The sequence below is a fragment of the Bactrocera latifrons genome, unplaced genomic scaffold (genome assembly GCF_001853355.1).
Source record: "Bactrocera latifrons isolate USDA-ARS-PBARC rearing strain unplaced genomic scaffold, ASM185335v1 scaffold_260, whole genome shotgun sequence".
In the NCBI taxonomy this organism is placed as follows: Eukaryota; Metazoa; Arthropoda; class Insecta; order Diptera; family Tephritidae; genus Bactrocera; species Bactrocera latifrons.
In genome coordinates, this window is record NW_017536186.1 from 404,384 (window position 1) to 418,864 (window position 14,481).

Below are 14,481 nucleotides of genomic sequence, written 5' to 3' on the forward strand. Positions count from 1 at the left end.
AGGAACTAGTTCGCATCCATAGAGACTGACGGTCATGGCTTAAACAMCTCATGACGCGTTCTCCAAACTTTCCTTCTGGGTGTTCCAAACTTTMTGGTAAACTTAATTTAATTTTCAGGATAACTTCATGTAAATAATGGTCACCCTAGTATATAAATCTGTGTGAGTGTGTGTATAGCTACTGTATGATACTGGRGGAGTTGTTAGTGTAGAACTGTCTCCAGCTAACTGATATAAATTAGTAAAATGTTTTATGGAAAACACAATTTTCCACCTTACGTATTGTTGTTGCACATTTCATAAATGATGCTGGTTTTCGTGAAGCCTTTGTCATTGTTATTGTATTGTCTATTGTTGAGCTTATTTCGATAATGCATTTGATAACAGTATTGTAACGGTACTTGTATGGTTAAGTAATATGTATAAATATACMTGTATATTTATATAGTAATAATCGTGTGTATTAAACGTACCAGTTTGTATTAAACGTACCTATGAAAATGTTATAAATTAACCGTTATAATGGAAAGTGACAGACTGGAAGTGAGTTGGTAGATATCACACTTTCGGCTTTGTAGATATATATGTACTATATATGTGTATGTGTACATGTTTATATTTRTATGTAAGTAGAAGTCGAAAGCAGAACAAAGAAGGACTGTCAGTAGCTTTAAGAGCGCGGCATGAGTGACAGCGAGCTGTTCCAATATAATATAATAAAATGCTGGAAACAGCTCAGCAAATAAAGCTACTTTGCTTCGGGGAGACAATAAGTGCCAAGAAAAATGTTAATATTAATAAAATAAGACAATAGGGATGAAATAAGTTTGTAAGTGTAGAGGAAAAAGAAAACAATTTACAGCGACCTTGAAAAACCAAGAAATTTCATTAAAAGCCTCACAATTGTTGAAAGAAATAAAACTTCCTTATTTCTAAGAACATTCAAAATGTCGTCTTTGTTTCTGTGTAATCGCCTTGCAGTATGTTATACAACCAAAAAATACCTGACTAAATTCGTTCAAGTTGGGTAAGAATCAGACTCATTCCAATTACCTGGAAAGTTCGTTCAACAAGAGAGTATATCATCACTGAAAAATCAGCATTTTCCACTAAATGCATCAATTCAAATTGGTTTTTAAAATGTAATATTGTTCTAGAAGCAAAACAAATGACGAAATATCTCCTGTCATCAAGACGAAATATCTCCTGTCATCAAACAAACAGTCGTTGCACTCCCGACATGGCACTCACGTCACTGTTGACAGTCATAACTTTGAAGTCGTAGATAATTTCGTCTAACTTGGAACCAGCGTAAACACCACCAACAATGTCAACCTAGAAATCCAACCCAGCATAACTCTTGCCAACAGGTGCTACTTCGGACTGAGTAGGCAATTGAGAAGCAATGTCCCCTCTCGACAAACTAAAACCAAACTCTATAAGACACTCATAATTCCCGTCCTGCTATATGGTGCAGAGGCTTGGACAAAGTGAACAACTGATGAGTTGACATTGTGAGTTTTCGAGAGAAAAGTTCTGCGAAAGATTTATGGTCCTTTGCGCGTTGGCCACGGCGAACATCGCATTCGATGGAACGATATGCTGTACGAGACGACATTGACATAGTTCAGCGAATTAAAAGACAGCGGCTACACTGRCTATGTCATGTTGTCCGAATGGACGAAAACACTCCAGCTCTGAAAGTATTCGACGCAGTATTCGCCGGGGGAAGCAGAGGAAGAGGAAGACCTCCACCCCGTTGGAAAGACCAGGTGSAGAAGGACATGGCTACGCTTGGAATATCCAATTGGTGCCAAGTAGTGAAAAGAAGAACGACTGGCGCGCTGTTGTTAACTCGGCTATAATTGCGTAAGCGGTGTCTACGCCAATTAAGGAGAAGAAGAACAATATTGTCCTAGGTCGTTATGTTTTAGTTAGTTCTGAACTAGTTTTTAACTTGTACATATTTGATTAAAAAATATAACATTGAAATTAGTTTAGAACTTGTTGATTTCACTGCAGAATAACTTTAGGATATATTTTCTTTGAAAGAAATTATGTAAAAATGGGGATCTTGATGACATTATTGAGAATATGGATGTGGTCACATAAATCAGTTAAAATCAACTTGCAAATAGATCCTCCGATATAAACATCTGTCGATAATTTAACGACACTTATGTGTCAGTCGACTGATAATTGGAAAGCTGTCAGCGAAGCGTCAGCATCCATAATGACAAAACTAAGAGGGTGGTTCCGTGGGAGAGCCTTGAGTTGGAAGTAGGCTAGGTTTAGCGGATTAAAGTTCTGCACTCCGGCTTTCGATGCTTCCCCCTACTAAAAAAAAATGTATATATATATATATCTATAAACATTCTTAAAAACTGTATAACTTTACAATTTACCTTTCTGTAAATACTTCGAATAGTAAAATAAGTCCATTGAAAATTAGCGCTGCGTGAGTTTAATGGACTCATGCCTCAATACTGCCTTTCAATGATTCAGTGATTCTTAAGGAGTGAACTGTCTAATTTTATGAGATGTATTAAGTTGTAACTCACGGGTGATCCAAGTACTTTATTCAATAGCCTTTATTTTATAGTTAGCGCGTGAGTCGTGTCAAGCTGTTATATTATTTTTGTGTAGTACGAAGTTGTAGTACTCGTATGGGGGGGTATTTTATCATGGAGAGAATACAGGGAAGAGTTTATTCGGCAGCATTCTCGGCAACTCGGACTGACGTATGGAATGGCTTGGYGCATTTACGTAGAGACCATAAATTAAACTGAAGCTGCCATGTTTTAAAAAGCGACATCACTTCACTCTATGGACTYTTGAAAAATTCCAAGAATATCTGAGATTCAAGAGCTGCGATTTCATTCAGAAAAAACAACGGTTTCGGTGTGGTCCGTGGGCCGCTGGAATCATAGATTTGATACCTGATACCTTGTAAAGTTGAAGAAATAAATTTTAAAGAATGTTTTTTCGAATGATAGTAAATATTCTTCATTAAATTTGAAGTTTCTGTGTATTTTTTTACAAAAGTAGGGAACCTCAAAATGGATTACCTTATGGTATATATGTTATGTCAGAAATGCGTAAGAACAATAAAAAGTTCATTCTCTTTTCAGGAAACATTTAAAGCTGTCCTATTTGATTAGTTTATGACTTTGATATTTTTACTTATTTTGTGTAAAGGTGACATAATTTCTAAAAAAAAAATAATTTCTAAAGGGTTTCAATAAAATAATCGGACAGGGGCCTGGGTCACGGAATTTGAGTTGGGCTGGTTTTAAACTCTGATTCTACACATAATTGTTTAGCAAAAAATGGCCTCTACTGTACTCGGAACTTTAGTGAACTGCACCTGCCTTTTAGATTGACTTCTTCCCATCGACACTGAAGACAACTCATTATGGTAGGCTCTATCTGATTGAAATTGAGGTGAATAATACTCCTTAGAGGCTTATACGCTCTTAAAAGTTTTCACTGACTCAACTCAATATATTTACATACATATGTATGTTTATGATGCTCTGTAAGAGAATGCATGGCCAAATAGAACATCGTTATGCTATTTAATAGCTCAATTAGACTCAAGTTTACGCCGAAGCTGATATTCATGCAAATCATGATGCTGATTCACGCAAATATTTCCGTCATTCACGAAGGAAGGATTTAAAAATAATAACCTCGAAATGAAATACCATATAACGAAGCACATAACCCCGCAACAATTCTAAGCCAATTTTAGAACGCTGTTTACGTCAATTTAACGCTCTTAAATGCACACCTTCGCATAGCGACCTCACTGCGGAACTGTGAGGCTTTTGAAAGTGAGAACATGAGGAAGGAAGCTGCTGATGCGAGCAGTGTAATTGAAAGAACGGTGGGTTTTCTTTTAGTATTTACCCACACAATGCTTTCAAAAAGCGAAATAATAATAAATTATCGCTTGTGGCTGCCTGTATGCAAGAGAGTTGGTAGGCAAATAAATGAAATCAGAGTGAAAAAGTGTAAATAGGCTGAGGTAGACAATGATTTCCTGAACTCATTCTCTTACTCCACACTTTGTAACACTTAACTTTGTGAAACTCGCTTCAAAACAGCAGTGAAGTTGAGTGGCACGCTGTGCGCGTAAATAACAATTCAAAAGCATTTAAGATACTTCATCATCTTCAGTTGCTTTTTGTTGCGCCATTTGTTGTATTCCACTATCTACCATATAGCCTGAACAAGGTATATTAAGTTTGCCACGAAGTTTGTAACACCTAGCACGAAGCATCGGAGMCCCTATAAAGTGTATATATGTACRAGATGTGTTCCAAAGTAAAAAGGACTTGACTTTGCAAAGTTTTATAAATTTAAATGGCTTCAATCTAGCGTATAGGGACGTTGAAAGTATTTGGTTATAAGAAATGTCATTGCGATCACCATATGAGGGTAAGTTATTTAAAGAATTTCACTGTTAAAATTATTATTCTAGCTACTAACCAAAAGAAGTCTTGTGCTTCGTGTTTACTAGAACATTTCTTACTGTTACTAATTTAGTAAACATACGTTGACCACTGTACCGAACAATATCTTCAGATTTTTACTAAAAATGTTCCCTCTCTGTATTGGGTAAACCATCGTGAGTTTTTTGTCATAAGAAAAGCGTGTCACCTTCGGCACTCATATATGAAAAATCATCGTGATGAGCTGAATTGATTTAGTCATGTCCGACTGTTTGTCTGTATACGCGCTAACCAGTCTCTCAGTTATGGCAATATCCACAATATTTTTTCTCTTTAAGAAAACGATCATTTTTCGGCACCACCTGTATTCGACCAGTATAATTTGCGACACAATTTGATGAATAAAAACCAAGATCGAGTAGATATTTTTGAGACACTTGGCATGGATTATTATCCAAGATAAGGCTACAATCTCCGGAAAATTTGTTTAGATCGGATTTTTAAAGCATATAGCTGCCACCAAACTGATCGATTGAGATCAAGAATTTTTTTTATTTACAGCTTTTTATACCATAAAACATGCACCTATGAAGGGTATTATAGCTCCGGTGCAAGCGAAAGTTAACGGTATTTCTCCTTTTGTATGCAACAATGGTTTTTTTAAATTTGTTATTGTAATCGCCCCTACTCCCCTCACTCAATTTAAGTCAAGTGCTCACCACAGCTGGTTGCCAACGAAAGACCAACGGAATAGGCACTCTAAAGCTTTTGAAGTGCTTCAGCGTTTGAAGCGAAAGTAAATTGCAGTAAAAAAAAAAGCACTCGTTATTTTTTTAAAGCTGCTATTCTTGTTTTTGCATAAAAAGCTATTGCCTTACTAGCTTTCCTTTTGGTCTAATTTACATTACGTCATATTCCTGGCAACAGTGTGTTTGTCTGTTGTTCTCAGAATTTCATTTCTTTCATTTAATAATTTGTTGTTGGGTGAGTCTGCTTCGTAAGCGGGGTGTGACTGCTGTGGTTTTACTGCGCTTTACTTTTTGCTGAGTGGGCTATAATTTGGTTGCTGAAATTAATTGAAATTTATAATCAATTGTTTAACCACAAAAAATGTGAGGTGGTTAAGGCGAAGTAATAGGGATGTAACAGTTGTCAAGGAGACATGAGCAGTAATAGTCATACTTACAATCGTATGTAAGTTAAATTGTGTCAGTTTTAAAGTAGGCTATCAGGTTGATTGTTTGAAATAGCCAATTCAACCATATACCTGTACAAGGGCGGTCCGATAAATATTTAGCCTACAAAACAAGAAAGCGTTAGAAAAAATGGCGATTGCTTTCTCAACATATTAAGCTTTTGTTTCGATTCACTACATCCAACGATGTTCCAACTGCTTTAATCCATTTGAAAAATACGTTTCCTGGAAATCTGCAAAGTAGGCCTGCGTGGTGGCAATAACCTCAGCAATTAACTTAAATTGCCGCTCAGCGCATGACTTTTTCAAAAGTAACCCTTCTAGAAACACTCAGCCGGAATACGCAGGATGAGAGAGGAGTTCGACCTATCTGGCTATGATTTCAGCGGATGTGCAAGTCAGTGAGTTGTCATGTGGAAGAGCGCTTTCTTCGTCGCCAAATGTCGCTCTTTTCTGTCATTCCATGTCAAATCTATCTAACTTTCTCTTCGAATATTATATTATTTACAAACTCGTACTATTAGTGGGTCTATGTAAGAATTTTCTCATTATCTCCAGATACATACATATAAATGTATGGTATATATTTCCATGTTATCTTTTCTTACTTTCTCCTCACGTGCTCAGCGACAGCAAAATAGGCGTAACGTGAGCCGATAACAGAATCGTTTACTGGCGATCTTTGCGAAATTGCTCGATATACAGCAAATGAAAAACGGCGCATAACAGAAATCAGCATGCAATGTGTTGCGTGCCTTTGAGCGCCAATATCTAGAGTTGCAATTGAAATGTTTACTAAGAACAACCTTAAAATGCTTTATCTCCCACCACAACGCGTACACTGCATGGTAGCTCAATAAGGTTATGTGGCTGTGTATGTACTAGGTGTGCCCTTCAACTAGGAGGCTGTGAGTCTACGAGTCTGTGTGTTTTTGTATTGCTTTCCTGTCCGTACGGCAGCTTGCCTGCGCGTTTAATGTCTATGCGCTCTACATTTCAATGCTTCCGCATGGGCAATTGCTAACTTTTCACTTCCGTTTCCGTAGCTACACATTTTTGCTTTTACTTTCTGAGCACGCGAGACAAGAAATCGATAGCGATGAGTTAAAGACGCGACAATGCGCTTTATGTGGGTTGAGTGCGTGGCTCCAACGAGCGAGTGTCATTGATAATACTGCTGGTGGTTGAGTGTGATAGAGACGGCGGGTTTGAATAGAAATTGTTAGATTTTCTCTGTTTCTACTTCAACTATTTCGTTTATGTGGCATTTGTATATGGTATTGGTGCATACATGCCTCTTAAATCGTTAAACACCCTTTGGTGCTAAGAGCTTATTAAGAAATGTAATAACATATTTAATTAAGATTTGTATTACATTATTTATATTTTTAAGTTTATGGCTTTGGTGCTAAATATTAATCGCAAAACCAATACCGCTAATATAAAGTTAAAATAGCGTATTAAATGGCGCAGTTCTCGACGTATTTTTCACCTATTTTTATCAGTCACTTCTCCGCTCACTATACAATAAAGTTAACTTCAGCTAACTTCAATAAAAGAGAAATCTATAGCTCATTATGGTGGGTTGCCAAACTTATTTCGTCTTAGTATTCCAGTATCTTTTTAGCTTCAAAGAATATTTTCACCTTAAAAATCTTCTGTGGAAGTTAAAATCATTATCTTGGATCCAAGTTTTTTTGAAGGTATCAAGAAAATAAAAGGCACACATATGCACCAGAGCATCATTATAATGATAATATTTTTGATATTTGGAGAAAAGAAAGCTTTGAAGCTATTGAAGATAACACTTTCACAACCACTTCTCAGAAGTTAACCTAACCTAGAGCTACAAATATTTTTAGGTGGCCTTGTGGTGCGGATATAAGGACACAGTTGAGGGAAAGGACTTCATTCATTAAGATCTTGTTGACCGACTGACTTGATGCCGTTGCTGAAGACAGCAATTTGTCGATTGCTAGACGCTCTCGAGCATTGGCTAGTGTGGTAAATAAATGAAACTGTCGACTTTAGTGCGAAGAAATCCACAAATTGTTCAGAAACAACCATCACATTCATCTAAATTGAGAGTTTAGTGTGGTTTTTGGGCTGGTAGAATTAACGGTTTGTACTTCTTTCGAAATAGAGCTGGTGACCCTGCCAATTGAGAGCGGTAAAGACCGATGTTAACCAACTTTTTATGGCCTTAATTGGAAGAAGTTGATCTTGACAACGTGGATCCAGACGGGCTACGTGCCACACAGCACGTACAACCACCGAATTATTGTGAGAAAATTTTGGAGATTCGATTATTTACAGAAATTGTGAGATGTGAATGGCCTCCAAGAAGTTGTGACTTAACAGTATTAGACTACTTCTAATRTGATTATTTGAAGTCATTGGCCTTTAGTAATGAACATTACTCTCTTCAAGCTTTAGAACTCAATATTGAACYTGCTATTCACGACATACGACTTGATTTTGTGRAATAAGTACTCGAAAATTGGATTCATCGAATTCATTCCTGCAAAAGAAGTCATGGACTGCTAAACTTTATTTTTATACTCTCTCGATATGTTGCACAGGGTATAACGCGACGGTTGTTTGTAAAACAAAAAAATAAGTGAGACAGATATACCGAAATGATCAGCATGACCAGAAAAGTTCAGAATGCCTGCCTGTCCCTGTAAGCGCCTGAACGGCTGTTCGAACAATACATCACATGAGAAAAGATAAGATATTGTGAAGAAATTTGGTGTACGTATTCTTTGGCACTCTGAGAAGGTTGTTATTGTAGGTGGAAAAATCGGACCATTTCGTCATCCCCAAAACGTTTGTAATCGAAAACACATAAACTGAAATTGCTAAGCTCTACGTAAACATCTAAGTGGTACGTAAACATCTAAGTGGTCGTAGTCCCGCCCCCTTAATAAGTTTGATGTCCATAATTCACAAACCATTACAGATGTATTAACCAAAATTTCTTAGAACGAATCATTTTAATCAAAAAATAATTAAAGCTTTGTAGGAGCCGGTGGAAAAAATACACAATGGTTGTGGTGGGCGATTTTTATTTCAAATTTCATATCTCAAGGCCTACTATCCCCCTATATTATATATGGGTTTTAAAACTTTCGGTTTACTTTATTTATTACATATCGTTGAATTTGTGAGGTTTCTTAATGAACTAATATAACATTATTTTCTTTTACTCTTTTATTATTTATATTTATTACGTCGATACTATCCCAATACAGGATATATGGTATAATAAGTTCGCCACGAAGTTTGTAACACCCAGAAAGACACATTGGAGAACCTACAAAATATGGATATACGTTTTTTCTTCTTTAATATACATTTTGCAAATACCTGAAAATGTGATTCCGGGCTTAATCTTTGAAAATTGTGGGAGTATAAAAGGAGCTTTCCAAAGAGAACAGGACTTTTTGAATCTAGCGTCCTCTCGGGGCGCCTTCCATATKTCGACTGATGTGTTAGAATTTGCTATTTTTATCGATTGCCCAGTGAGAATTTCATGATATTTCATTGATTGGTGCGAAAATGAGCTTCGAGCAAAGAGCCAACATTAAATTTTGTTTTAAAATTGGTAAAACTTTTGCCGAAACGTTTCAATTTATGAAAGAAGTTTATGGTGATAATTGCCTATCAAGTAGCAGAGTGCACGAGTGATTTCAACGTTTTCAAAGTGGTTGTGGGGACATAAATGACGATTAACATGCGGGCCAATCAAAAKCCGTAATCACCGGAAATTTCATTTACCAATAACCACTCACTGCATTCACCTGCTATTTCACCGTGCGACTTCTCCTTTTCGGAAAAATGCATTTGCCCATGAAAGGAAAGCGTTATGCAGACGTAGAGGCCATTCAAAAGACTTTCACCGGCATACTGGCGGTCATACCGGCCAACAAGCTACGCTCATAACTTTCATACGACTGAACCAAATTTGATAATTTTCTTTTTAATGTGGCCGTTGAGGCTCAAAGATGGTTTTTACGGTAAGAAAATATTGAATAATTTCAGGTCAGTCCTTTTCTTTTTCCCATACAAGCGAACGAATGTTTGTTTGTTAGTAAGGCTTCAAAGGTTTTTCGTTGTGGATCGGGGAAGGCTTAAAAATAAAAATACCTTATACTTTTTATGAGTAAAGTCGGAAAATTGGATAGTTCCAAAAAGTAACTCTTTTCCATACACATTTTTTTTTTAATTTTTTGAATTTTTTGAATCGTTCAATTACGGTCGCTTGCTTTTTTATTCCGGCTATTCAAAAGAAAATTATTGAAAATTATTCACTGAAATGTTTATATATGTGTGTTTTACGCAAAGTGATCAATTGCAGATTGAAATTTGTTACGAACGAATAAGTCGCCCTAATATCGATCGGCGTTTTTTTTTTGCGAGCAACGTATGGCAGCCCAAGGCAAGGCAAAGCAAGAAGCACTCCAAGGATGCGATGACATACGTGCGGAATTGTGGATCGCGGTCAATCAACAAGCGATCGTCACGATATCACAGCACAACCTTTCAAAGTTACGTTGTTTGATGGTGCTGTTGGATGCTAGGTGTATTCTGTTGAGTGGCAAAAGAGAGGTTTGCCGCACGTACACATTCTTCTTTGGACGGTGGTTACACCAGACCAAATTGATGAAATCATTTCTGCGAAAGATCCAGTATTATTCGAAGTGGTGAAAACCAATAAGATTCATGGATCTTTCAAACATTACAATCACTTTTCGGTTCGTATGGCTGACAATAAATGCACAAAACACTATCCACATGCTTTTCTTTCGGAAACACAATATAGAAATGATGGATATCTACTCTATCGGCGTCGCCCACCAGATAACAATGGCAGACCATTCAGCATTTAATTTAGAAGAGTGAATATAGAAGTTGGCAACTCATGGATCGTACTATATTCACCATTACTGTCTAATTCATTTTCAAAACTCATATCAATATCAATATATTATTGCAGTTTGGTGAAATCGATAAAGTACGTTTGTAAGTATGTCACCAAAGGAAGTAACATGGCGGTTATTAGTCGATACGGTCGATACGTGAACTGCAATAAAGCGCTTTGTAGGATATGTACTTTTGCAATTCATGAACGTTTTCCGAACGTTTTGGTCTCGCACTTAATTTGGAGAATGGCCATTCTCCTCATTTCAACTCATAGAATACAGTACAGCCAATGAAAACACCGCCAAAAACAAAATCAACATTTACGAGTTTTTTCTCAACTTTCGCTAAAAATTGGAAATGGGTGAATTTCGGTTGATACTTTCGGTGGTTTGATATCAATTCCATTCGCCGCTTATCAATTCACGAAAGATGAACTCATCTCGATTATTTATCCGAACATCGTCCAAATTATTGTAACTACGATTCCAAAAATAGCGATGTTGTTGACTTAAACTGGATGATTCAAAGTCAAATTCCGCGAGAATTGCGCTCATACAAATCGATCGCTCGTCTTGACAATAAAGACGACGCCGTGAATTATAGAGTGGAATTTCTTAATTCTTTGTAGAGGCTTGGTATGCCACCGCATCATTTGCGTCTCAAAGTTGGATCTGTCATTATTATGTTTCGCAATCTTCATGAACCGAAACTGTGTAATGGAATCCGACTGATTGTGACGCACCTATCGAATACAAGTGGACAGAATGCTTGATTCTACAAATTTCTTTGAGTTCCAATGATTTGCCATTTCAGTTCAAACGTATTCCGCTTCCAGTGAAAATTGCATTTGAGGTCACGATCAAACAGGATACAACTTGGTTTGCCAAGTTTGGAAGTGCTATGTATGTTTTTCACACGGTCAGATGAACGTGGCGTGTTCACGAGTTTGAAAACCATCTTTTCTGTACACCGAAACAGAAACCAAAAAATGTGGTTTATCAAGCAACGTTACATTAAAAAAAAAAATGGAATGATATATTCAACTTTCTTTTAATTTCAAAACACATAATTTCATGCAGGACATCGGCTGCGGGGTCAGCTAGTTTTGAATAAAATAAATTGCTTTTGCCGAAAAAACTATTTGTTCTGCTTTCTTTTTAAAGTAGTGTTTACTTTGGAATTCCCCTTGTAAAATGTTCGGTTAATTATGAAGTTACTCCGTTCCTACTTGTTCAGTTAATATTTGTTTGGAAATCGGAGTTAATGGTATTTATTTCAAGCGTTCATCTTGTCCCCGTCTTTTCGTACCTTCGAATGCCTACGCAACCTAACTAAAAATCTCACAGCGCAAGCCGATTAAATGAGTTTTAATAAAATCTAAGTTTTCACAATGAACAAACGCATACGTTATAAGTTAATTAAGACGCCTACACAATACTTTTCAATTAATGGACTGAAAGCTACACAGCATTACATAAGTAAACTTTTAAACCTGCGCTCAAAATGCTTCGAACCAGTGAAGGCAACACAGGAAATTTTAATGCATGTTTTCGCGAAATTCACTTCACAAATTATTTCACTTATTTAAATTATAAATTTATATACATGACATTAAAGTAGATGTTGTTTTTGTACTCACTTTCAGTACTCCATGCGGCCTCGCAGTTCTGCCATGGCAACTCACGCCGAAATGAGGCGCACATATAGAATATTGTCCAGGCAATAATCAAATTATAGTAGAGCATTACAATGGCCGAAACGATAACCATGCCAGCGCCGAGACCACGAAACAGCGGACAGAAGCGACGATAAATGGCCACAGGCCCCAATGCGGCATACTGGCCGAATGAGAGCTCCATGAACATGAGCGGCAGACCGGCGATAATTAACATTATTGTGAAGGGTATGAGGAAGGCGCCTACGGTAGGAACAAAAGCGAAATATTAGAGACAAGAATGAGATATTGTGTGAGAATTTGAGTGACACTCTTAATGGATGTTAATGCAATTTGGTGAAATTCTTAATTGATTTCCCCGTTTCAAACATCAAATATTGAACTTACCGCCACCATTATTGTAGCAGAGATACGGGAAGCGCCACACATTGCCCAGCCCCACCGAGTACCCGAGCAGTGAGAGTAGAAAATCGAAACGGCCCGTCCAATTGCCACGTTCCGGTTCATTAGGATCGCCGGTGTCGAGTGCAATTAGCGCTGCGCCCGAATCACCACCGCCGATGGCGACTTTCGTAGCTGGTGTGGTTGGTGTGTTCGGTGGATAGGTGATCACATCGATAGGTTCGCAGGCAGTTGGGCCGCCTGGTCCATCACCGCCACCATCACCACCAATTCGAATGCTGATGGCTTTGCCGTGTTGTGTGCTGCTGGTGCCGCTACTGCCAACGGTTCTGAWGCTTGTGGCAGCAGCGGTTGTGACGTTGCTGTTATCGTTCGGCACTTTAGCGCTGGCAGGCAGTTCAACGGTTGTGAAGCGATCTTCATTTTGCTACAAAAAAAATCAGATATGGGTTCACAGTTAGCAACAAGATATAAGAGGTGTATGAAAGTGAATTTAAGTTAATTCAAAACATTGACTATATTTTGTAAATGAGGATAATTAATATAGGAATTGAGAAATTTTTTCGACTCGAGCTGAAATTACAAAATTAAAACATATAACTAGAAAGCAATCAGCAGATAACTACAGAGCGAGCTCTGCGGCTGTGCGGTTTCATAATTTCCTTTTATGGAAATGTCTATGACTGCGGTATTAAATACATTATTAAGTCAAGTGTTTCCTTAGCTTTTTTTGGTGCTTTTCAAGTGTTTATGCTTAGAATATATCGCTCTTCTAGAAGGGATATCGCAAACATTTAATGCGAGAAAATACTGGCCAAGCAGAGAATACAATGTTGGTTATGAAAAAAAAAATCGGAAAAAAATAAACACAAGACAACAGGTGAGGAAGCAGATACTTTAACTCTGGCAAGATCTTTGGACAAGGGAGTGCAAAGAAAGGTGGACCGTCAAAAGATAAAGAGAGGTGGCTTAGTAGATAGATAGATAGTAAAATTGAGGCTTTGAACTGCGACTTTCGGTCTATTGTGCCCTCCTCTATATCACATATTTTCACAAAAGAACTGAACAATTACAGGGGCCTGCTGGGCGCGTCATCCCTGTTCACGTTGATGGAACCTATCTTGCTTCTGCATGGAAATCCATGGTACAGAACCGCAAGTTGCACAGAAAACTTTTCCCATTTTGGACAAGTGCTTCCAAAGCCGGCAGTGCCCCGTATATAGTAATTTGTTTCGGCGAAGGTTGATCATTTCCTTCAACATTGCAAGGTTGTACCCTTTGAGAAGTATCATTACATGGCGCATTTCTGCTGCCTGGCCCCATCATCCTGGACGTTGCCGCAGAGTGGGCTATCTCGTCGATCAGCTCATTGCCGGCTACCCCTTTATGCTGGCACGCAGATTAGGTATACCGGGTTGCACATAAATAGGCGGTTCAGCCTTCCTATACACTCCTCCACTGATCTCTGCATACTCATTAATAAAAAGGTTTCTGCTTGAAATATAGCTCAGTAGAAAACACATTGAGGTGAACTACTACTCAAAACAGGTGCTATACGGTCATGGCTATTTCCCAAAATCGTTGGCATTTTTGGAAACTGACCTGCAATGTGTCCATATTGGAAACTTTTTCCTGAAGTAATGCGAATGTGAAACCATTTTCAGTACAAAAAAACCCTAGCTGATGTCACAAAAAGAAACTTTGAAATTCAGGGCAGAGGCGCAAGAAATGGAAAATAAATTAAGGAAATTGGTGAAATTATCTTTTAACATGCGGAATCCGGAAACCTTTAAAAAAAACTCTAAACCATATTTTAAATATTATTT

The 14,481-nt window shown here is 37.6% G+C and overlaps 1 protein-coding gene across 1 annotated transcript in view; it reads right to left on the reverse strand.

The window, feature by feature from the left end:
* The window catches only part of LOC108969654, a 39,937-nt gene extending 25,665 nt beyond the window's left edge, over positions 1 to 14,272 (reverse strand). Inside the window, exons 1-3 of the mRNA XM_018934509.1 lie at positions 14,258 to 14,272; positions 12,641 to 13,082; positions 12,218 to 12,496 (exon numbers count right to left, since the gene is read on the reverse strand). Of these exons, the coding sequence (XP_018790054.1) occupies positions 12,218 to 12,496; positions 12,641 to 13,082; positions 14,258 to 14,272 (736 nt within the window). The remainder of the gene's footprint in view (positions 1 to 12,217; positions 12,497 to 12,640; positions 13,083 to 14,257) is intronic.
* Positions 14,273 to 14,481: the final 209 nt, after the last annotated feature.